Source organism: Dama dama, chromosome 7, assembly GCF_033118175.1.
Source record: "Dama dama isolate Ldn47 chromosome 7, ASM3311817v1, whole genome shotgun sequence".
Classification (NCBI taxonomy): domain Eukaryota; kingdom Metazoa; phylum Chordata; class Mammalia; order Artiodactyla; family Cervidae; genus Dama; species Dama dama.
In genome coordinates, this window is record NC_083687.1 from 26,094,982 (window position 1) to 26,119,983 (window position 25,002).

The following is a 25,002-nucleotide window of genomic DNA, read 5'->3' on the forward strand; positions in this document are numbered from 1 at the left end:
CAGATGGAGAAATATACCGTGTTCATGGATTGCAAGAATCAGTATTGTGAAAATGAGTATACTACCCAAAGCAATCTATAGATTCAATGCAACCCCTATCAAGCTACCAACGGTATTCTTCACAGAACTAGAACAAATAATTACACAATTTGTATGGAAATACAAAAAAAACCTTGAATAGCCAAAGCAATCTTGAGAAAGAAGAATGGAACTGGAGGAATCAACCTGCCTGACTTCAGGCTCTACTACAAAGCCACAGTCATCAAGACAGTACGGTACTGGCACAAAGACAGAAATATAGATCAATGGAACAAAATAGAAAGCCCAGAGATAAACCACATACCTATGAACACCTTGTCTTTGACAAAGGAGGCAAGGATATACAATGGAAAAAAGACAACCTCTTTAACAAGTGGTGCTGGGAAAACTGGTCAACCACTTGTAAAAGAATGAAACTAGAACACCTTCTAACACCATTCACAAAAATAAACTCAAAATGGATTAAAGATCTAAATGTAAGACCAGAAACTACAAAACTCCTAGAGGAGAACATAAGCCAAGAACACTCTCTGACATAAATCACAGCAAGATCCTCTATGACTCACCTACCCAGAATATTGGAAATAAAAGCAAAAGTAAACAAATGGGACCTAATTAAACTTAAAAGCTTTTGCACAACAAAGGAAACTATAAGAAAGGTGAAAAGACAGCCTTCAGAATGGGAGAAAATAATAGCAAGTGAAGAAACAGACAAAGGATTAATCTCAGAAACATACAAGCAACTCCTGCAGCTCAATTCCAGAAAAATAAATGACCCAATCAAAAAATTGGCCAAAGATCTAAACAGACATTTCTCCAAAGAAGACATGCAGATGGCTAACAAACACATGAAAAGATGCTCAACATCACTCATTATCAGAGAAATGCAAATCAAAACCACAATGAGGTACCATTACACTCCAGTCAGGATGGTTGCTATCCAAAAGTCTACAAGCAATAAATGCTGGAGAGGGTGTGGAGAAAAGGAAACCCTCTTACACTGTTGGTGGGAATGCAAACTAGTACAGCCACTATGGAGAACAGTGTGGAGATTCCTTAAAAAACTGGAAATAGAACTGCCATATGACCCAGCAATCCCACTCCTGGGCATACACACCAAGGAAACCAGATCTGAAAGAGACACATGTACCCCAATGTTCATCGCAACTGAACATTGCACTGTTTATAATAGCCAGGACATGGAAGCAACCTAGATGCCCATCAGCAGACAAATGGATAAGGAAGCTGTGGTACGTATACACTATGGAATATTACTCAGCCATTAAAAAGAATTCATTTGAATCAGTTCTAATGAGATGGATGAAACTGGAGCCCATTATACAGAGTGAAGTAAGCCAGAAATATAAACTCCAATACAGTATACTAACACATATATATGGAATTTAAAAAGATGGTAACAATAACCCTATATGCAAAATAGAAAAAGAGACACAGATGTACAGAACAGACTTTTGGACTCTATGGGAGAAGGCGAGGGTGGGATGTTCAGAGAGAACAGCATTGAAACAAGTATACTATCAAGGGTGAAACAGATCACCAGCCCAGGTTGGATGCATGAGACAAGTGCTCAGGGCTGGTGCATTGGGAAGACCCAGAGGGATGGGATGGAGAGGAAAGCAGGAGGGGGGATTGGGATGGGGAACACATGTAAATCCATGGCTGATTCATATTAATGTATGGCAAAAACCACTACAATATTGTACAGTAATTAGCCTCCAACTAATAAAAATAAATGAAAAACAAAATTTTAAAAAATAAATAAATAAAAGACACTCGTTCATTGGAAAGAAAGCCATGACAAACCTAGATGACACATAAAAAAGCAGAGCCATTACTTTGCAACAAAGGCCTGTATAATCAAAACTATGGTTTTCCCAGTAGTCATGTACGGATGTGCGAGCTGGACCATAAAGAAGGCTGAGCGATGAAGAATTGATGCTTTAAAACTGTGGTGCTGGAGAAAACTCTTGAGAAACACCTGGACAGCAAGAATATCAAACCAGTAAATCCTAAAGGAAATCAACCCTAAATATTCAATGGAAGGACTGATGCTGAAGCTGAAAATGAAACTCCAATACTTTGACTGCCTGATGCAAAGAGCCAACTCACTGGAAAAGACCCTGATGCTGGGAAAAAATTGAAGGCAAAAGGAGAAGAGGGTGGCTAGATAGGAGATGGGATGAGGTGAGATGGCTAGATAGCATCACTGACTCAATGGACATGAGTTTGAGCAAGTTCCAGGAGGTGGCATCACTGACTCAATGGACATGAATTTAAGCAAACTGCAGCAGACAGTGAAGGACTGAAGAGCCTGGTGTGCTGCAGTCCATGGGGTTGCAAAGAGTCAGACACAACTGAGTGACAACAACAACAACAATGATCTGCCTACAGTACTCAGCAACAAATTACCAAATTCCCTTCTGGACCTTCAAGAGTCTCCATAACCAAACTCCACTTTATCATCTCTAACTCCTTAATAAACTCTCCATTCCAGAAAGTCCAGTCTCTTCTCATTCAATGAGATCATCCCTGACTCTACCCCTTTGCCTATTCTGTCCCTTCCACGAGGTACCCAGTCTTCTTCACCCCACTTGTTCTCCTAAGAGTAGCTCAAGCCTCACCTCTTCCATTGGATTTCAGGAGGCATTTCAGCCCATGCTGATGTCCACTGACTTCTATAGACCCACAGTGATAAGGGGGTTCTTATTGAGTAAAAGGCCTCTGTACATCTGGGACTAGGCATGCCCAAGCATGTCTGGCTGGTTTGTGGGCCATTTGATTGAGTTCTTTTGCATGAAAGGAAGAGAAGGGCAAGGATGACAAAGGTGCTCTGGGGTATGCCTCAGACATGGGTTTTCTCTCATGGACCCATGACTGAACCTGAAGAAAGACCCTGAGGGAACTCTCTAGCTGGACTTTGTACCTGATGCTCCTCTGCTAGGGCTTCTTTCATCAATTCACTCTGCCTCATTCTTCAGAATGATGTTCAGACTGGTCCTTCAGAGAAGTCTCTGAGACCTCCAAACTAGATCAAACTCAGAATCTATCATATCATCGTCTCACTCTTCTTTCTAGCCCTTAGCACATGTGGCTTGACCTCTATTATTGCTATTCTCCATCTCCCCTATTAAACATGGCAGCAGAAGTTATACTATATCTGCACAGTGTCATAGTAGCACATGTCATGTCTATCACAGTCTCTTGTGTATAAGTGTTCAATAAGTAAGTACTGAAGGAAGAAAAAATCATGACCGAAACATGGAGAAGTAAGCACCCCAAAGTTTCAGCAATCAGATGGTCAAGAGGGACCCCAAGTGACGCCTTTGGTTCCATCATGGAACACAGCACATTTTCACACCTGGGGGTTGGACCACTTGGGCAGCAGTGAAAGGCTGCACCCTTGGCACCCTTTGCTCAGTATTTCCATGGCAGGTACTCAATGCAATGGCAGCAGGGAAGCCCCGGGACCTTCCTGAAGGGAGGACAATGATCAAGAAAACCAAAACAGAAGGAAAATGGACTAGTTGATGATGTTCGTCGTGAGAACACCTGTAACAAGCAGGCAGGGACGAAGGGCTGGAGGTTCTGTGAGAGTCAAGGCAGGTAGAAATATTCTTTTTTATCATTACTCAAATATCTACAGGCTGAAAAGTTTCAGGGAGCCTGGAGAAACTTGAGTGATGCAACCTACAGTCAACACCACATATTTCACATCAAGTTATTCTGTAATTGTTATGGTATACATGTCTCTCTCCCCACCTTGAATGTAAGACCACTCCATCATGTCTCTTTTACAAATGTCACAACTTCTAGCACAGTTTGATTAGCACTCAACTCATAGGGATTTAAACTATTTTGATTATTGCCATTCAGACAACCACCTACAAACTTCCATCAGAGTGTACCTTGATAAATATATAATATCCAGTATGTAAAAGCTGAAAAATAACATGAACATTATTGAGATCTTAAAGTAAATCCAACCTGTGCTAATCAGTGTTACTCTAAAGTAAGAACTGTTACTTTTCTGGGTTTTGTTTGTCCTTTTTACAGACTGTACTGATCAGGAAGTTAAAATAATACTTTGAGGACAAAATCACACAGTAGGAGATGTCAGCACCAAGTTCTGAAACTGGCTCCTCTGAATACAGAACCAAACTGGACACATAATGGAATTCTAGCCTCTGGAAATAATTGTATATTAACTGTACCAAATTAGCTTTGATATGCAAAATATTATATCCTTTATCTTATAAATATTATTTAAAAGTTGTATAAGGCAGACTGACTGACTTCTCTGATGAAGGCAGCATCGTACACATTTCAAATGTGAGTCGTTTCACCTTACATAAATCTTTGTGATAGATTTTTTTACTATTTTAATTTTTATTGGAGTATTGTTGATTTAAAATGTTAGTTTCTGCTGCACAGCAAAGTGAATTAGTAGTACATGGCTTCCCAGGTGGCACCAGTGGTAAAGAACCCGCCTGCCAATGCAGGAAACACAGGAGATGCAGCTTCAACCCCTGGGTCAAGAAGATCCCCTGGAGGAGGGCATGGCAACCCACTCCAGTATACTTGCCTGGAGAATCCTATGGACAGCAGAGCCTGGCAGGTTACAGTCCATAGCGTCACAAACAGTCAGACACGACTGAGGCAATTTTGCACACATGCACGCATACACATATGCACTCCTTTTTATTTTTTTTGTTTTGTTTTTGTTGTTGTTGTTGTTTTGCTGAGTATTTACCAATTAGGTGTTGTTTTTTTTTCATTTATTTTTATTAGTTGGAGGCTAAATACTCCACAACATTGCAGTGGGTTCTGTCACACATTGACATGAATCAGCCATGGAGTTACATGTGTTCCCCATTCCGATCCCCCCTCCCACCTCCCTCTCCACCCGATTCCTCTGGGTCTTCCCAGTACACCAGGCCCGAGCACTTGTTTCATGCATCCAACCTGGGCTGGTGATCTGTTTCCCTATGGATAATATACATGCTATTCTCTCGAAACATCCCACCCTCGCCTTCTCCCACAGAGTCCAAAAGTCTGTTCTGTACATCTGTGTCTCTTTTTCTGTTTTGCGTATAGGGTTATCATTACCATCTTTCTAAATTCCATATATATGTGTTAGTATGCTGTAATGATCTTTATCTTTCTGGCTTACTTCACTCTGTATAATGGGCTCCAGTTTCATCCATCTCACTAGAACTGATTCAAATGAATTCTTTTAACGGCTGAGTAATATTCCATGGTGTATATGTACCAGAGCTTCCTTATCCATTCATCTGCTGATGGGCATCTAGGTTGCTTCCACGTCCTGGCCATTATAAACAGATGCACTCCTTTTTAGATTCTTTTCCCATATAGGTCATTACAGAATTTTGAGAAGAGTTCCTTCTTTAGAAACCCAGGTCAGGTGACCTTCTTCCTTTCTGTATCACAAATCAAAAAATATATAAAAATACAGTTTAAAAAGCTCAATAATTTTATGCATGTGCTTACAGAAAAAAAGATTATTCTCTTGACTCATAAGTTAGTACAACGTTTAACCTATTTGGGCTTTCAACATTGACCTGTTAACCAAAAAGTTATTCATTTATTCCCACTAATGACTTCTACTCAAAATTGTATTTCCTAAAAGTAACTGTTCAAGCACTTCAGCACATTCATCCATAATTACACTGGCCCAGAGAAGAGTCCTGCCAAACGGGCATGGAAAGAAAGAAAATCATCGTTGTGGGTTAACACACTTTAAAATCACTAATTATCTTCTGTTTGTTTTGTATGACTTCAATCTTTCCATTTATTCCAAGTGAATAACTGCCAAGACCTTTCCAAATCAGTAAGGGAGTGGGTGAGGAGGGAGAGAGAGAGAGAAAAAGAAAGGGAGGGAAAAGGGGAGGGAGGGAGGAAAGAATCATTTCATGACAATCATGTTCACAACATAATAGAAACAAAAAAATTCACAAAAGGACTAGAAATGTTTTTCACAAATATGTGCAAATTATTTTCCCTATTTCTGTGTGCAGCTTCACCATTATCCACAGCAAAACAATGAATGCTGTTTTTCCTTCGGTGTAGGTGAACATCTGTGAAACACTGGGAAGAAAGACATAAAGGGAACAGAGTCACTGTCTTCCAGTGTCCTTAAACAGTACAGGAAATAGACAAAACATCATAAATGTACTCTGTTAAGTGCTAAGACAGAGGGACACTCAGGGTCCACCAGTGAAGAGATATGGAGCACCTCACTCACACAGAGGCGGGGCTTGTTTCCGGGAATGCTTCCCAGAAGACGTGATAACAGAGCTGGGTCTTGAAGGATAAGCCACAGTTGAGCAGAGAACAAAATGGGCAGGGCCCTCCAAGGCAAAGGCAGCAGTGTGGACAGTGGCGAGGGCTAACATGACACATTCAAATAGCCTCCATAGAGGAGGCAAGGCCCGAATGCAGGTGCATGGCAGGGAAGGGGACCTGAGGAGGGGCAGTGGGGATGCACCTGGAAAGGTGAGCAGGACCCTCCGGAGAAGGGTCATTAAATCAGCACTTTTTAAAATGGGAGTAAAGTTGATTTACAATGTCGTGTTAGTTTCAGGTATACAGAACAGTGACCCAGTTATACATATATACATATTAGTATTCAGATTATTTTCTTTTAAAGGTTATTACAAAATATTGAGTGGAGTTCCCTGTGCTATACAGGGATTGATTACCTATTTTACATATAGTAATGTGTATTTGTTAATCTCAACCAACTTTGAACGAATGCATTCCAAATTGCAAACAACCAACTTAGAAGAGAATTCTTTGAAATCAAACTATGTGTGAATTAGAGGAGATCCCTTTTATTTAGAAGACTGTGACATTAGCATTAAAACAAGACTATCTGGCAAACCAAAGAGATGGAATGAGGCATTTTGCACGTACATTTCTCCCTGCCCTTGAGAAACATTTCCTGTGATTTCTCCTTTGGATGAAGGCACACCCTGACAGGGGAATCCTGTGCAAGCTTGACTCTGTGTGTGCACGCAAGCCTTCTGCAGCCCTGTTGTAATCTCCAGTGGTACTGGCTAAGCCATCCTGTATAGATGCAGATCAACAGGCTCCATCCACAGCTGATCAGCAAACATTTCCACACTGCAATGAACGAGATCTGGGACTACATCTGCCCCCAGGGCTAAGAATTCTGCCACTCTTTTGGCAGAAAGGTTTAGATCAAGGCTAACCAAGTTTATCTGGATGGTGCAACGAGCCCTACTCTGATTAAAGGCCTTTTCTAGAGGTACGAAAGAAAGGCTAACTTCTGTTTTTAACCAATCTGAGCTATACTGTTGGTGCTACAATTTAAAAGTGACTGAGAAGAATCAAAGGATAAAGTTCAAAATACCAAGGAAATTATATAACGTAAGATAAGTGGAAATACCTAGAGCATTGTTCCCAGCTCCTGTGAGGATTTCAGGTCCGTTCAACAAATGAGCCTCCTAGGCCCTACAGAATAGTGTGGAAAGTTCTTTAGTTAGAGGGGCAAGATCCACTGGTCAGAGCTAAAGGCTTCTGCATTTATCTTTAATACCCACGTCTATTCATGGTCAAATATATTATATATAAAAACCCAGATATATTTCTAGACAATTGTTTTGATAATCATTGCTATGGATTATGCTATGGAATGGAGTAACAGTGAAGAGTTAATTTTTAATGACATCATTTCTTTTAGAAAAGCAATAAACGTATAATGTTTAACATAAAAATACAGAGAAGCAAAAGACGACAATAAAGGCATTCATCACTGATTATTACAACAGATTAATATATATCTCTTATATCCTTTCCCTATATTTTTATGTTGACATTTCATATATGTATAAGCAAAAATTCTATAATTCTGTACATTTCATTTTGCTAGATTTTCTCACTTAATAGAGTAGGAGCATCTTTCATCTGTATTATATACTGTGTAATATCATGATACTATATCACTTTTTAAATGTACATTTTAAATACTAATCTATTATTTTTTTCATATTCAGTTTTTTCTCAATATTTCTCTTTTATAAACAGTACAGATGTGACCATTCTTGAGCAGAATTTTTAGGCATACTCATGATCACTTCACTACTTTAAATTCCTAAAAGTGACATTGCCATATCAAGGCAAATGCCTAGTTTTAAGTTGTTTGATTTTATTACCAAACTGTCTCACAGAAAGACTGCACATGTTCTACACACACTAGCAGTATATATGAATGCCCATCCCTCAGACATTCTACTATTTCTTTTTAATATCGACCAAACTGATTGTTAAGGGAAAAAAATCACTTTTACTTTATTTTGCTTTTCTGTGATTACTAATGAGGTGAAAGTAGGAGAAAACTCAAAAAAATAAAGAATAATCTCTCTCCCCTGTGAACACAGCACTGTGAACACACCCAAGCACTCCCCACATGAATTCATGTTGGTCATTTGCATTAACTGCACTGATATGTCTATTCATACCTAACACCAGAACTTAACTTTGTTGTTAAAAGCTCTTTATTTATAAAAGACAGTTATTTGTATCTGTATCAAATAAGAAATTAGTGTATAAAAAAGGAATGTATTAGTTTCCTAATGATTTAACAAATTAACCACAAAATTAATGTCTTAAAAAAAACAATGCAAATGTTTTGTTTCATGATTCTAGATATAAGAATTCTGAAACTGGATTCACTGAGTTAGGGGGAATATATGTGAATCCATGGCTGATTCATGTCAATGTATGGCAAAAACCACTACAATATTGTAAAGTAATTAGCCTCCAACTAATAAAAATAAATGGGAAAAAAAATCCATATCAGAAAAAAAAAAAAAAATTCAAGCAGAGCTGTTTCCTTCTGGAGGCTCTGAGAGGAAAATCTGTTTCCTTGTCTTTTGTGGCTTCTAGTGGTCACCTATATCCCTTGGTTTGTGGCCCCTCCTTCATCTTCAAACACTCACTCCTCTCTCTGCTTCAACCATTGCATCTCCTTCTCCTCTAACTCCTCCTGTTTCCCTTTAATAAAGACCAGTGTGAATAACTTGGGCCCACTTGAATTATCCAGGATAATCTCCCCATTTTAAAATCTTTTACTTAATCACACCTGCAAAGTTTCTGTTGCCAAACCTTCATGAGTTCCAGGAATTGGAGTATGAACATATTTGGGGACCTTTTTCCAGAATAGCATAATTGCATTGTTGAATCGATAGTGTTGAGGAAATGGACTAGCCATTTGGAAAGAAATTAGATAATGAACTTATCCACTATATCAAAATAAATTCTAGATGAACTAAAGAAGGGATTGGCAAACATTTTCTATTCAGAGCCAAACAATGAACAGATTTTGGTCTGCAGGCCAGGTTGTCTCTGTCGCAACTACTCAGTTCTGCCACGGAATCAAGAAGCAGCCATAAACACACCTAAACACATGGGCATGACTGAGCTTCAGTAAAATTTTGTTTCCAAAAATAGGTAATGGGCCAGATCTAGCCCACAGGCCATTGTCTTTTGACTCTGGATTAAAGATGCTAATGTGAAAAAAATAAAAATGTACCACGAAAAAAAAAATGTACCAGGAAACAAACAGATAAACTTTTACATACTCTTTGGATAGGTGAGAATTTTCTAACCAGGAAATCAAAGGCAGAAACCACAAAAGAAGATATCTGTAACTTTGCCATTATAGAAATCAGAAAATTCCATAAAAATACTAAAGGCAAATAACAAACTGGGGAAGAAGCAGTTTGTTTGTCCCCCTATCAAAAATATTACAAAGGGAGTCAAAAGTAACAAAGCCCCACTTAGATAACCAGAGAAAATTAAAACTGAAGAAGAACATTCCAGAAACTTGGAAGGAGTATCTTGTGTTTGTCTTTCTGCCACAGGTGAACACCAGCTATGTGTATGTAAAATAGCAGAAAGCCCAGGTGCATCATAAGCCCTTGAAGAGGATGGAGTGAATATTAGTTACCTCCTCTTCCAAGCCCCAGTTTCATCATCTCTGAGATGAAAGTAACAATCCCAGTGGTTCCTACTTCACAGAGTTGTTGTGAGAGTTAAATGAGAGGGAAGAATGGAAAGTAGCTTTGAAAATTTTTAATATAAAGTGCCAGAATCTCAGTAAAAATCCAATTTTTAACAAATACTGAATATAATGCCCAATTTAATGATACTCTTTCTTCAGGACCAGGCTGAAAGCAATACTATTAATAATACTGCTTTGATGATACATGTGGAAGAATTCTCTTTGAAGGAAAAATCACATGCTCCTGCCTATGGAGCATTCCATTTACTTAACAAAGCTGGATTTCTTTTGCTACTCAAAAACATAAAAAATGTAAAATCCAGAATATATTAACCATTTAATAAGCTAAAGGAAAGTTGTGCTTCAGTGACATCCAGCTCTTTGGGACCCCACAGACTGTAGCCCACCAGGCCACTCTGTCCATGGGATATTTCCAGCAAGAATACTGGAGTGGGTTTGCCATTTCCTCCTCCAGGGAATCTTCCCAACCAAGGGATTGAACCCATGTCTCCTGTGTCTCCTGCATTGCAGGTGGATTCTTTACCACTGAGCCAACAGGGAATCCTGAAAGGCTGCTGCTGCTGCTTAGTCACTTTAGTCATGTTTGACTCTGTGCAACACTATGGACTGCAGACTGCCAGGCTCCTCTGTCCATGGGATTCTCCAGGCAAGAGTACTAGAGTGGTTGTCATGCCCTCCTCCAGAGGATCTTCCCAACTCAGGGATAGAACCTAGGTCTCCTGCATTGCAGGCAGATTCTTTACCGCTGAGCCACCAGGGGAGCTCCTGAAAGAAAGTCCAGATCAGTTCAGTCACACAGTCATGTCCGACTCTTTGCGACCCCATAGACTGCAGCACACCAGACTTCCCTGTCCATCACCCAACTCCTGGAGCTTGCTCAAACTCGTCCATCAAGTCGGAGAAGCCATCCAAACATCTCAACCTCTATCGTCCCCTGCTCCTCCCGCCTTCCATCTTTCCCAGCATCAGGGTCTTTTCCAGTGAGTCAGTTCTTCGCATCAGGTGGCCAAAATTTTGGAGTTTCAGCTTTAGCATCAGTCCTTCCAATGAATATTCAGGACTGATTTTCTTTAGGATGGACTGGTTGGATCTCCTTGCAGTCCAAGGGACTCTCAAGAGTCTTCTCCAACACCACAGTTCAAAAGCATCAATTCTTTGGCACTCAGCTTTCTTTACAGTCCAACTCTCACATCCATACACGACTACTGGAAAAACCATAGCTTTGACTAGATGGACCTTTGTGGGCAAAGTAATGTCTCTGCTTTTTAATATGCTTCCTAGGCTTGTCATAGCTTTTCTTCCAAGAAGCAAGTGTCTGTTAATTTCATGGCTGCCGTCACCATCTGCAGTGATTTTGGAGCCCAAGAAAATGAACTCTGTCACTGTTTCCATTATTTTCCAATCTACTTGCCATGAAGTGATGGGACCAGATGACAGAGACAGGGACGACAGAGGATGAGATGGTTCGATGGCATCACTGACTCAATGGACATGAGTTTGAGTAGACTCCAGGAGTTGGTGATGGATAGGGAGGCCTGGCGTGCTGCAGTACATGGGGTTGCAAAGAGTTGGACATGACTGAGCAACTGAACTGAACTGAACTGATGTGACCGGATGCCGTGATCTTAGTTTTTGAATGTTAAGTTTTAAGCCAGCTTTTTCACTCTTCTCTTTCACTTTCAAGAGGCTCTTTAGTTCCACTTCACTTTTTGCCATAAGAGTGGTGTCATCTGCCTACCCGGGTTATTGATATTTCTCCCAACAATCCTGATTCCAGCTTGTGCTTCATTCAGCCCAGCATTTCACATGATGCACTCTGCATATAAGTTAAAACGTACTCCTTTCCCAACCTGGAACCAGTCTGTTATTCCATGTCTGTTTCTAACTGTTGCTTCTTGACCTGCATACAGATTTCTCAGGAGACAGGTAAGGTGGTCTGGTGTTCCTATCTCTTTACGAATTTCCCAGTTTGTTGTGATCAACACAGTCAAAAGCTTTGGTGTAGTCAATAAAGCAGAAGTAGAAGTTTTTCTGGGACTCTCCTGCTTTTTTGACAATCCAACGGATATTGGCAATTTGATCTCTGGTTTCTCTGCCTTTTCTAAAACCAGCTTGAACATCTGGAAGTTCTCAGTTCATATACTGTTGAAGCCTCACTTGGAGAATTTTGAGCATTACTTTGCTAGCATGTGATATGAGTGCAATTGTGCAGTACTTTGAACATTCTTTGGCATTGCCTTTCTTAGGGATTGGAATGAAAACTGACCTTTTCCAGTCCTGTGGCCATGGCTGAGTTTTCCAAATTGCTGGCATATTGAGTGCAGCACTTTCACAGCATCATCTTTTAGGGTTTGAAAAGGCTCAGGTGGAATTCTATCACCTCCACTAGCTTTGTCTATAGTGATGAAGGCCCACTTGACTTTGAACTCCAGGATATCTGGCTCTAGGTGAGTAATCACACCACCATGGGTATCTGGGTCATTAAGATCTTTCTTAGTCTTAAAAAATCATTAAGAAAGAAAGTTACTAAGACTGAAAAGCAGTTTGGGAGGAGAATGAGAGAGGGCTGGAAAACACAGAAGAAATATAGGCAGGAACCTACATTAGAGAGGGTGCTATAAACATGTCATAAATTTGGGACTTTATCTTAGGGACAATGAAAAGCCACTGAAGAGTTTTGAGCAGTGGTGTAATGTGATCAGATCTGCGTTTTTTAAAAGATCACTCTGGCTCCAGGGTAAACAATGAATTGGAGAGGGGTGAAAATAGCAACTAAAAGATAAACCAGAAAGCTTAAACAACAGTCTAGACCCAAGTTGATGGCATCATAAACTAAGGTGATAGTCATGGAAGTGGCGAGAAGCAAATGGACTTGTGAGTCATTCAAGAATTAAATTCAGAACCTGGTGATGGACATAATATGGAGAAGGTGGGACAAGAAGGGTATCAAGAATGCTTCCAGTTGATGGATTACTGGAAAGCAACAAACACCATCCCATCCCTCTCAGAATAACAAGACAGCTTCATCAAATCAAAACAGTATGCACATGATAATACTAATAACAACAATATTTAATATTTACTGAATAGATATGCAGGTATCACTCAATGCCTCTCCTGTGCTAAGTGCTGTACATGTTTTGTTTCATTTAAATCACCTAATAGCATCATGAGAAATGTTTTAGAATCATCTTCAACTTGTGTATGGAAACTGAAACACTGAAGAGTTGACTTTTTTCAAAGGTCAGTTGTCCATCCTCTTCACAGCTTAGTCAAGAACTAGTCACACCATCGTTCACGAGAGGTTCCCTTGCTTGGGCCAAATCCTAATACTGGGTATTGATACCTTAGATGGCCATTACCCAGTATGTACATATTTACACAAAAGACTGGCCAGTCTAGATCAAGATCCATGCAGTCCTGGATCCCCTAAGTACAAACTATCTTAGACTCAACCTCATTCTTTCAATAACACTGTCTAGATAAAAATGAAACACCATTATCAGAAAATTTGTAATTCCTAATTTTCTATCACTAGTAAATTTGGTTTTACTTAGTGAATGAACTGACTGGAACTTTTTCCCAGCCAAACTAAGCATGTTTGAAATATCCAGTTAACATTTATTAATTTTAATTTCAAATTAGCAAAAGTAGTAAAAATATCAGATTGTCAAATATTCTAAAAGTAAACTTTTAAAAAGATAAAAGCTATTGCTTTTATCTGCCCATTCTCCTATTCTGGTTAGATAACACACCTCTAATCTCAAGAAACCATCCTTTTTGGTCACAGATTGTGTAGTCTTGGCGGGTCTGGAAAGTTGGTCCCACCTCTTGTTCCATCCCAGCCAATAAGACCACCATTTCTCTGATCATAGCAGTAGCTTCAGTGATGGGCTTATGACTCAAACACAGTCAAAGCTAATCCTAAAGCTGCTGTTTAAGCTTTTCATTTCAGTTATTCACACAACATATACTTGTTGAAAGCCCACTATGAGTTCAGGCACTATTGGAGGGAATGAGGATATTGTCAATGAGAAAAAACAAAACAAAACATGAAAATCCTTGCCCTCAGGATGTATACATTCTACTAGGGAAAACACTAGAATAAGTACAATATGTGACAAATAAACTGTATATGATATGCTAGAGAGTGTTAAAAGCTAAAGGGAAAACTCAGAGGGAGGGATGTGAAATTGTGATGAGGGGAACATTGCAATTTACTCAGGGGTATAATAGTCATTGGAAAAGAGCCATTTTTTCATCTGGAGCCACAGGAACCTATTTCTGCCTTCAGGAGGCAGATTGGAAAATGAAGGCAACTCAAGAGAAAGCAGAACCTAGAGCTGCATAGAAACAAAGTCCTAATGACTTCATTGAAGCACCTGGACTCAGCTGTGCCTCAAGTTTTTTCAGTTATATGAGGCAATAAATGCCCTGATTTGGGGGGTTCAAATTGGGTTTTCTGTCACTTGCAACCAAAAAAGACCTGACAAATGCCAACACTTTCAGGTATATATAGAAACTTAAAGTAGCTTATAATGTGTTTCTAAGTGGGGTTCCTGCTGTACTTGGATTATCGAATAGCTAGAACTCATTTCTAATTAGCAGGATACATTCAAAGTAAACACCTAAAATCCTAAGACCTTAAAAACAGCATGTTCACTTTAACATTTTTAAAGTTCTTTAAAGTGTGCTTTATACTCTTACTGGAAGGAACCCTTTCTTATCCATTGTTCCAAGGTCACTCTTGCCCAGATCAAGCAATTACAAATTCTAAGTTATCTCAGCTAAGAATAAATTGAGATTTTTACCAGATATGCACATATAGAATAGTTGTATTTTGACTTTTTTGAAGGCTTACAAGGCAACAGAGAATATTTGTCTTACTTTTGTTGATGGTGTTGGTCATATTTTGAGAGACATATAGTTAAGGACCAATTCTCATGTGCTCTGAATAGGGAAGCACTCATCAGTCACTGGCCTTCCTGCATGCTGAGGGTTCTAAGTCGAGAACCACACTGACCAACATTAATTTGACTGAGCAGTTACCCATTTGCCACAACATACTAGCTGATTAGAACCCCAGTGTTGGATTGAAGCGTATGTAAATTTAAGATTACAGAAAGCAGATTTTTTATGTTTCTCATCCTTCTTCCTCTATTCTTCCTCTCACTTTGAGCTTACTTTCTCCACCCACCCCAAATCAAACAAAACACACACACACACATAACAGCTTCTCTCCCTTTTAACCCAGCATCTCTTTGGAGCACCCTTTCACATACATAGCAAACTGCCGAGCAGAGACTTCTGCTCCCTCAACCCAACCAAGAGGACCCAAGCTAGGGACAAAAGGTGATAAGCATCCATATTTGTACATGAGCCATGAACAGGCAGGGAACAGACATTTCCATGAGGCTTATTAAAGGAGGCTAATCTAATTCTACCATTGGAGCCATCACTGGATAGATCCCGCCTCAAGCTACATGAGACATCATTGGTCGACAAAGGTCCATCTAGTCAAAGCTATGGGTTTTCCAGTAGTCACGTACAAATGTGAGAGTTGGACCACAAAGAAGGCTGAGCACCAAAGAATTGATGCTTTTGAACTGTGGTGCTGTAGAAGACTCTGAAGAGTTCCCTTGGACAGCAAGGAGATCCAACCAGTCAATCCTAAAGGAAATCAGCCCTGAATATTCATTATTCATTGGAAGGACTGATGCTGAAGCTGAAGCTCCAATCCTTTGGCTACCTAATGCGAAGAGCCAACTCACATGAAAACCGTAATGCTGGGAAAGATTGAGGGCAGGAGGAGAAAGGGGCAACAGAGGATGAAATGGTTGAATGGCATCACTGACTGAATGGACATAAGTTTGAGCAAACTCCAGGAGATGGTGAAGGACAGGGAAGCCTGGCATGCTTCAGTCTATGGGGTCACAAAGAGTCAGAAACGATTGAGAAACTGAACAACATGAACAGACAGGGTGCAGACTTTTCCTTGGGGCTTATTAAAGAAGGCTAATCTAATCCTTCCATTGGAGCCATTCCTGGATGGACCCCACTTCAAGCTACATGATCAACAAAGAGAGGAAATTCAAAGAAATTCTCAGTCATGGGGGTGAGTCATCAGCCCCATGAGCAGCCTTTTCCTTGCCTTCCCACAGAGGGAGGTCTGAGGTTATTTCTCTCCACTTCATCAAAGAAAAGGGGCTTCAGAGATATCAGTCTTTGAGATGCCTGTGAGAAAAGGAGACTGGCTTCTTTTTTCCCAGATTGGATGTCTACATATACAGCAGCATATATGTGGGCTCCCCTTGCTTATCTGAACAGGGAAGAGGAGACTTAGAGCAAAAGGTTGTGAGTGGGACATCTGTGGTATGGAAAGATTTGTAAGTTTCCTCTGGATCAAGTAGATTCTGGGAAACATAGCTTAATTTGAGCCAAATTTCTGGTGGAAGCAAAGGGGACTGAAAACCCAGGTGGAGCTTCCACACTGGAAAACAGTGGGAAGGTTTTCTGTAGGACTCCAATGATCAGTGTCAGGGAACGTTTAACAGGAGGATTCCTGTGTGCTATTTTCTGTCTCTCAGAAATCCTCTGTTCCTTATCAGTTCCTGGTAACAGGAACAAGTGGAACGGCACGCTGCTCCCGGGACTGAGGTCATAGGATGAGACACACGCATGGATTTCCTTCAGTAAACATTCTCCTTAACAACAAAACTGTTTAGTCACGACCCTTTTTCTTGAGATATGGATTGTCTTCTGACCTTATGACCATTGTTAATTCTTTGTTCCCTTGATAATGGTTGCTGTACGTTTGGTTTTCTGATTTTTATCATTGTCAAAAGAAATTCCTTGTATAACAGTCTATATATACTCACAAAAAGATCATTAAAACACCCTTGCTCCACCAGAGACTTAGGTCCCCATGTCTGTCTTTCTCTCTCTCTCTCTCTCTCTCTCTCTCTCTCTCTCTCCCTCTAATTCTCTAAAACAATAAAAACCTGCCAAACTCACTCTCCTGCCCAGACTTTCAAGACCTCTTCAAAAAGATGCCCTATGCCTCCATAAACAATACAAGCCCTGTCCTAGGACTTTATTGGTTCTCTACATAACCGAAAAAATATTAACTTCTTTCTCTTTCACTTTCTTATCATTAACTCCAAACCACCAGGGTCTGGTCCATTAAAAGACTCCAACAATCAGGGAGAGAGAGAGAATCAACAATCAACCCATATTATCCAGAGAGGATACAACTGCACAGTTCAGTTAAAAGCTAGTTAACCTCCTTGCTTCATCTTCTTCAGCACCTGCCTCACTTCTTCTACCTGCCCCAGCACCAAGAGAATACAAAAGACAGATGGATCATACGGTAATTCTATTTTTTGTTTTCTGAGGCACTTTCATACTGTTTTCCATAGTCGTTGCACCAATTTACATTCCCACCAACAGTGTAGGAGGGATGTAAGCTATTATATATAGAATGGACAGACAACAAGCTCTTACTGTATAGAACTGCCTGCATGCATGCTGTCGCTTGAGTCATGTCCAACTCTTTTTGACCCCATGGGCTGTAGCCCACCAGGCTCCTCTGTCTATGGTATTTTCCCAGCAAGAATACTGGAGTGGATTGTCATTTTCCTCTTCAGGGGATCTTCCCAACCCAGGAATCAAACCCACTTCTCCCATGTCTCCTGCATTGCAGATGAATTCTTCACTGCTGAGCCACTGGGGAAGCCTGCATAGCACACAGAAGAATATTCAATACCTTATGATAAACCATATTGGAAAAGAATATAAAAAAGAGTGTGTGTGTGTGTGTGTGTGTGTGTATATATATATATATATATATATATATATATATAATTGAATCACTGTACAGCAGAAATTAACACAACATAGTAAATCAATAATATTTCAATTAAAAAAGAAAAAGAAGAGATGAGCTACTTGAGTCATTTGTATCACTATTTTCACAATAGAACTCTTTACTCCAGTGAAATACTATTTTAACATAAATATAAGCTAGAAGTAAAAACAATGAGGCAATTGCTTGAGCAATTTAAACCTTTGTAGCTTGATCCCCAAATAATTCACTATTTACAGAACCTCTGAAGTTCCCTCAAGAAATATTCAGATTTTGTGGCGTCTAGTGGGAAAACCACTGCCCTGGACACATGTGTCAGCTCCATGCACACAACATTATGCTTCCAGACAGCCTGATACACTTTAGCAACACAGTAAGCATGCCCATAGACTCATAAAAAACATGGAATTTACATACAGATGTTTGGTATTTGAGAAGGGAAGTAAACTGTATTTAAACCTGCTTGTTTAGACCCCTTTTTCCTGTTTATTCCTATCATAGTCTCCTGTTCATAATGTTACACTGTTTCCTTCAACCATGTTCTCACATTCTTACTTTTCCCAGAAACTTCCATTTATATTTAATGCCTGATCTTGTAATTTCTTGAAAAGGACAAAGACAGAAGTCCATTCAAGGCCAGAAGACGGCTTTTTCTGCTGAGAAACTGTCAGCCAAATTTCTCAGGGAGGAACTGGAAATGAAGTGAGAGACATTGATAAATTTCCCTTCTGAACAATCAATAAAAGCCCACCATCCTGTTCAGCCTCCCACTGTGGAAGCAAGGGCCGTAATTACATTGTCAAAAATTCAAGTTGCCCAGGCTGACAGCGACCCCCTTGAAAAGTGACATGTGATTGGCACTTGGTCTGGGGTGGTGAACCTGGATTGGCAGACAGAGGGAGGGAGCAAAAGGTGAGAGTGAAATTTCCTCATTGACAATAGCCCCCCAAAACCCCAGACTGACGCTCTTGAAGAATCTGCAGCCTTTAGCCATAGTAACATAGCAAAGCATACAGCCGACACAATTTCCTGAGTCATCCGATCACCAGAGATTCAGAACCCAGGTGTCCCATCCACTCCTAAACCCAAAGGAAGAGAAAGACACACTGGGCTGTGTGTGCTCATGTGTGTGTGTGTGTGTGTGTGTGTGTGTGTGTGTGTGTGTGTGTGTGTAAGGGGTAGGGGCAGGGCAGCTGAGTATAGGAGTGTAAGAGAATTTTTCTACATTAAGAGCAAAACATGAAACACATGCTTTCAGCTCCATCTTTCTTGGTGACAGCTAAACAACAAAGTCTGTTTGCTTAGCACTTTTAACCTATGATAAAAATTGACTAGAGCAGAAGGGTTACCAGGGCAGCCATGAAGAATGAGATGGAATAGAGAAGGTGGGAAAGCCTAACACTGAAACACAGGCCCACTGGTGTGACCCTCTAGGAGGAAATTTGCATCCATCACTCAGGCCTCTTCCTGTTGGATGTTAGGAATAAAACACCTGAAAAAACCTCATTGGCAAAGCAGTGCTCTGCTTTTGCTTAGACTGGAACCCATGCAAATGGTTTTCAAGAAGCCTGCATTGTAATCATGCCCAGCCATGGTGTTTATCCACCGCTAGGAAGCAGCTGCACCACAAGAGATTAAAATCAAACTGTGTGTTCACTGAGTTTTGGAAACAGACCAAAGGTGCCTGGAAGCGTTGTTCCTTCATGACCTCCAAAGTTAAAACTTCTCTCTTGCTGTGATGAAAGGTAGACAAGAAAATGAATAAAGGGGGACTTCTCTGTTGGTCCAGTGGTTGAGTCTGCCTTGCAATTCAGGGGACAAGGGTTTGATCCCTGGTCTGGGAACTAAGATTCCACATGTCATGGAGCAACTAAGCCCGTGCACTGCCACTACTGAGCCACAACTAAAGAGTCCATGTGTGACAACAATCTCACATGATGCACAAAGATTCTGTGTGCCACAACTGAGACCAGATGCAGCCAAATAAATAAGTAAACATTTTTTAAAAAGAAAATATAATGAATAAGGAGAAATCTCCAAGCAGAGCTGGTTCCATGCCAAGTAGAAGCCCCCTCTTATCCTTGAAAGAAACTATGAGATCATTGGGGCTTGCCAGGTAGTGCAGGGGTAAAGAATTCACCTGCCAGTGCAGAGACACAAGACATGCAGCTCTATCCCTGGGTCAGGAAGATCCCTTGGAGTGGGTAATGGCAACCCACTTTAGTATGCTTGCCTGAGTGAAATCCCATTGATAGAGGAGACTAGTAGGCCACAGTCCTCGGGGCCCCAAAGAGTCAGACACAACTGAGAGACTGAGCACGCATGCACATGCAAACACACACACACACACACACACACACACACACACATGAGATGATTGTACAGGGGACTCACTGCTTTTGGGGGAAAATATTATCAGAAAAGCCATAATTAACAGTGCTGGAGTGTTACCACGTGCTGGATACTTTGGAGCAGTTCATAAGCAGTAAGTCTACAAGGCAGAAACTGTGTTTTCCTGGTTTTATAGAGATTGATTTGCCCAAGGTCATACTTGATAAGTGGCAGAACTGGATTGATTTCTGATTCCCAAACTTAAATGAACCACTAAAAACAGCCTTTCTCCATGTGCATTCAGTGGGCTCCCTAAATCAAATCACCTGATGGTCCCACTGAAAAGCACATTCTTGAGCCCATGCCAAGCCCACAGACTCAGATTCTGGAAGAGAGGTCCAGAAACCTCAATTTTCAGAATCTTCCCAGGAAGCGTCTTCATGCGCGAAGGTTGGTGGCTCTCCTCCCTACAGCATCCTGGAAAGCTGAGTGAAGTGGGGTCTTTAGGGACCTGCTGGGGGCAAAGCAGTGAATCAAGTTGCTCACTTTTCTGCATACTTGACAGCAAAAGATAATTAGTTTTCCCCTAAAGCCCAGTGTCACCAGGTCTACCTCTGGCCCTGGGAAAAGGCGAGTGAAATTACGTAATGATTTTAACCATGATATGGCACCACGCTGCCAGAGGGGAAGTCTGTTTGAGACCTCAGGTGGTGAGGGAGAGAGAAGGGAGAGGACTGACAGACCACAGGCTGTGACTGGGGATCCTTCTCACCCAGTGGCTCAGCTCTTTTCTACACACTATTTCTTTCAAATGAATGAGACACAGCAGCATCAACTCAGTCAGGAAAACAGCTTGATATTGCCTGTGTTCCTGTGCAAGCTTTGCTTCATGAGAGATCATATTCATGCCTGCATCGGTAGGACTGTGGGGAAAGGGGTAAGACAGCCGTTGATGACACCCTAACCCTGGGAATACAGGAAAGAAGAGGAGGAGGAAAAGGAGGGAGGGGAAGAGGGTTGGGAAAGGAGAGGAGGAAAAGGAGAGGAGAAGATGGAAGTGAGGAAAGCAGGGGAGAGGAGGTGCCTGCACTTTCAGTGTCCAGTAACATCACCAGGATAAGGCAGCAACACTTTTGAAACTTTCAGGATTCTCAAAACACATTAGAGGCATCTACTTTGCTTTAATTGCCCCGTATATTAATTATAAGCAATGGTCCTAGGGATTTTCTTAACTTGACATCTATTAAAACACAGAGGTTAGAAGCACAGAGTACATTTACAATATAAGCACATAAAGGTATATTTGTACAGTCTTTCTCTGACCCTTCATAATAGAACGTGAGAAAGAAGGCATTGGAATGAAAGAATTCGAATAAAAGAATTGGGAGAGTTTCATCCTTCTTCAGGTGAATTTCCACTTCAGGCAAGAGTTATGCCATCTGCATCTCATAGGACAATGGCTCTCAAACCAACAGATACTTCTGAAGCTTTAGGATCCTTCAGGATCAGGCTGGTTGAAATACTAATCTGTGCCTTTTTCTCAAGGGTAAACAGCCACACACTGGGTTGGTGGTCTAAGTGGCTGTTAGATTAGAACAACCATTGGAGACCATCACTGTTGTGTAAACAGACAGAAGCCCCTCATGGATCCGGCCTATAAGATCAATATAAGTGCTTGCTGATGAAAATGGGGGGGAAAAAGGGACTGCTTAGAAGTAGAATACAAGAATCAATATTGTAGGTGTTTTGAATTTCTGTCTAGATAGTTGTGGGCTTTTCAAACTCACAAAATTTACTCCCAGTGTGTCCCTCTCTGGCTGGTCCCTGGGCAGCATTTAAAAAATGTTTGATGATAAGATCCCACTTCTACTCACAGTAAGTTGAAAAAAGGCAGTAGAGGGCTTTTAGTAGACAATGATTTAGGGCCACAATTTTTAATGGACAAATCGTTGATGTCACAAAAAAGACTGACTCCTCAGCATAGCCACATGCCATGTCTAGAACAATTACCCTATGAGAGGTAGCAGGGTCCTGTTTTGTTATGTCAGCACAGATATTCCAATGTAGAGGATACCACATATTCTCTCCAGAAATCCAAATTGGGTCACTATCTGGTGCCTGCATTTTTTATCTGCCTTTGGCTGTTATATAATAAAATGTTTATCAGTATCCACTGAAAGACACTCCATGCTCATCATGTCATACTTACATTTTCTAGTTGATGCTAAGGGTTATCCTGGCACACAAAGTAATTTCCTGAATCTCAAGGAAAATAAAAATGCCTGTTTTGCAAAGTGCAATGAGGTCATCAAAAGGCAAACAAAATTGTAGCAGAAACACACTATAACCTAATATCTGTTTTTCCCCGGGAATCTATAAACACCAACTCACATGTAACAGGATCCGAGGGAGAACTCCAACTGAACCCTGTTCCCAGGAGGGGAGAACAGCAACAACAACAACAACAAGCTTATCTGTCTGGTCTGTGACGCCACCAGTGTACACAGCCGCCCCTGTAGGCTAAGGAACAGTAAGCAACCCTACTGGTCAGTTTTCACTAGGTTAAGCCACAGTTAGAAATACAAATCTCAGTCATTCATGAAAACAAGTTTATTCCTCACTCACACCAACAGGAGCAGTAGGTCTCGTGCAGCTGTGCCCAAGCTTAAGGGGCTGCCCCTATCCCCATAGGAGATGGTGTATTCTCAAGCAGAAGGAATACAGAAAAACATTCAAAGTATTACACTGGTTCTTAAAACTTTGATTTGACCATGAAGTACATCATTTCTGCTCACATTCCATTGACCAAAGCAAGTCCAAAGTGAAGCCCACTTTCACTGGGACAAGGAAATATGGTCTACCCACAGGGAGGCACTGAAAGTCCCCTGACAGAGAGAAGAGGAGTATAATCCTCTTGCAGAAAGGGGAGCGAATAACTGAGAACCATAGTATACTCTGCGGTGAGTAGCATCATGATTAATATTCGTTATTTAATGGTATAGATGGACTTATTTGCAAAGCAGAAATAGAGGCGCAGATGTAGAGAATAAATGTGTGGATATCAAGGGGACGGATGAATTGGGAGATTGGGACTGACTTATATACAGTCTTGATACTACGTATAAAATAGATAACTAGTGTAAAACAGATGACTAATGAGAACCAACTGTATAGCACAGGTAACTGTACTCAGTGCTCTGTAGTAACCTAAAGAGGAGGGAAATCCAAAAGAGAGGGCATGTGCGTATACGTATAGCTGATTTACTTTCTACCCAGCAGACACTGACACAACATTGTAAAACAAATACTCCAGTAAAATAACAATAATAACAAATATTCCTTATTTAAGGAAACAGTGCCCATGCTCTAATTCACTTTGTTGCCTCAGCAACTAATAGCCAAAGAAATGTAAGTAGTTTTAGCCATTTTCCCCATTGTCTGTACCTTGGCTAGACAAAGCTCTACCTCAATTCCTCTGGCCAGTCGCCTCACTCACCATGAAGGGAAAGAGTTCCATTCCTCACAGCCAGGAACTTGACTCCATATGGGAAGAAGCAGGCAGAGTAGGAGCTCCCATAGAGTTTGATCCGAGCTTTGCCTTGGAAGGGCTTGTCCTTTGATCCAATCCGGAGTTCTCCACCGTCAGAAACAAGGATGGAGTGTGTCCTGAGTTCGATGGGTCCCAGGTCCAGGAAGATCAACTTCCCTCCTAAGAGCCACAGAAAGACACTCAGTCTCTGGGAAGATTAGGCTCACCTTCTTTTGATAGTTATAATGTCTGATGAAACCTTCTTCATTTATATAATTCTGCTGAAATTTAGATTTATCTCGCCTTCTTTCCTAGAAGCAGACTTGAGTCATCTGACATCAAGGAGCACAGTATTACTAAGTCAGCTTAGGTTAGCTATCACAATTCACAGCAGCTTTATTTATAGTGTTTTTAGTCACAATAACCTTAATGCCTAGAAATTTAGGAGTGGTTAAATAAGAAATGAGAAGATCACCGTTTTCACCACGTAATAGCAGCTTAGAAAATTAAGTTTAAAAAAACAGGGAAACAGTAAACAAGAAATAGGAATAGAAGAAAATAACACCACAATTATAAGACATGGTAAAAGGAAGTGTAATTAGGTGGCATTATGAAATTTTTTGCACTTTAGCTGACCAACATCCATTATCCTTTTCTTTGGATATGCTCAGTCTCTCAGTTGTGTCAGACTCTTTCCAGCCCCATGAGCTGTAGTCCACCAGACTCCTCTGCCCATGGAATTTTCCAGGCAAGAATACTGGGGTGGAGTGCCATTTCCTACTCTATTTCTTTGGATAAGAGACCCCAATTTCCACAAGGAATTATTTTGCTCCATTGAACAGAGCTGAATGGGACTGCCAGTCATGGTGCCTTATCCTACCATCAACTCTATCATGTACACAGGCTTCTCAAGGAAATCTGGAGCCAAAGGAAAGGAAAGCCAAAGCCAAATGGAAATACTTAATTCTTAGTAATTCCAGTGTTTGTATCTTAACAAGCCTGAGAAGAGTCCCTGTTTCTGAGACCCTAACCTGCCAAGCCCCTCCAAAAGGCCAGCTCTTTCCAACACCTCAGCTTCTGTTGTCCTCATGTCCCTTCTTCAAAAATGGCAAATTGATCACACTCTAAGGTGACTGACCTAAGAAGCAACTC

At 40.8% G+C, this 25,002-nt stretch overlaps 1 protein-coding gene across 1 annotated transcript in view; it reads right to left on the reverse strand.

Annotated features, from left to right (window-relative positions):
- PKHD1 (PKHD1 ciliary IPT domain containing fibrocystin/polyductin) overlaps nucleotides 1-25,002 on the reverse strand; it is a 428,428-nt gene that overhangs the window by 261,586 nt on the left and 141,840 nt on the right. Inside the window, exon 36 of the mRNA XM_061146900.1 lies at nucleotides 23,818-24,030. Within this exon, the coding sequence (XP_061002883.1) occupies nucleotides 23,818-24,030 (213 nt within the window). The remainder of the gene's footprint in view (nucleotides 1-23,817; nucleotides 24,031-25,002) is intronic.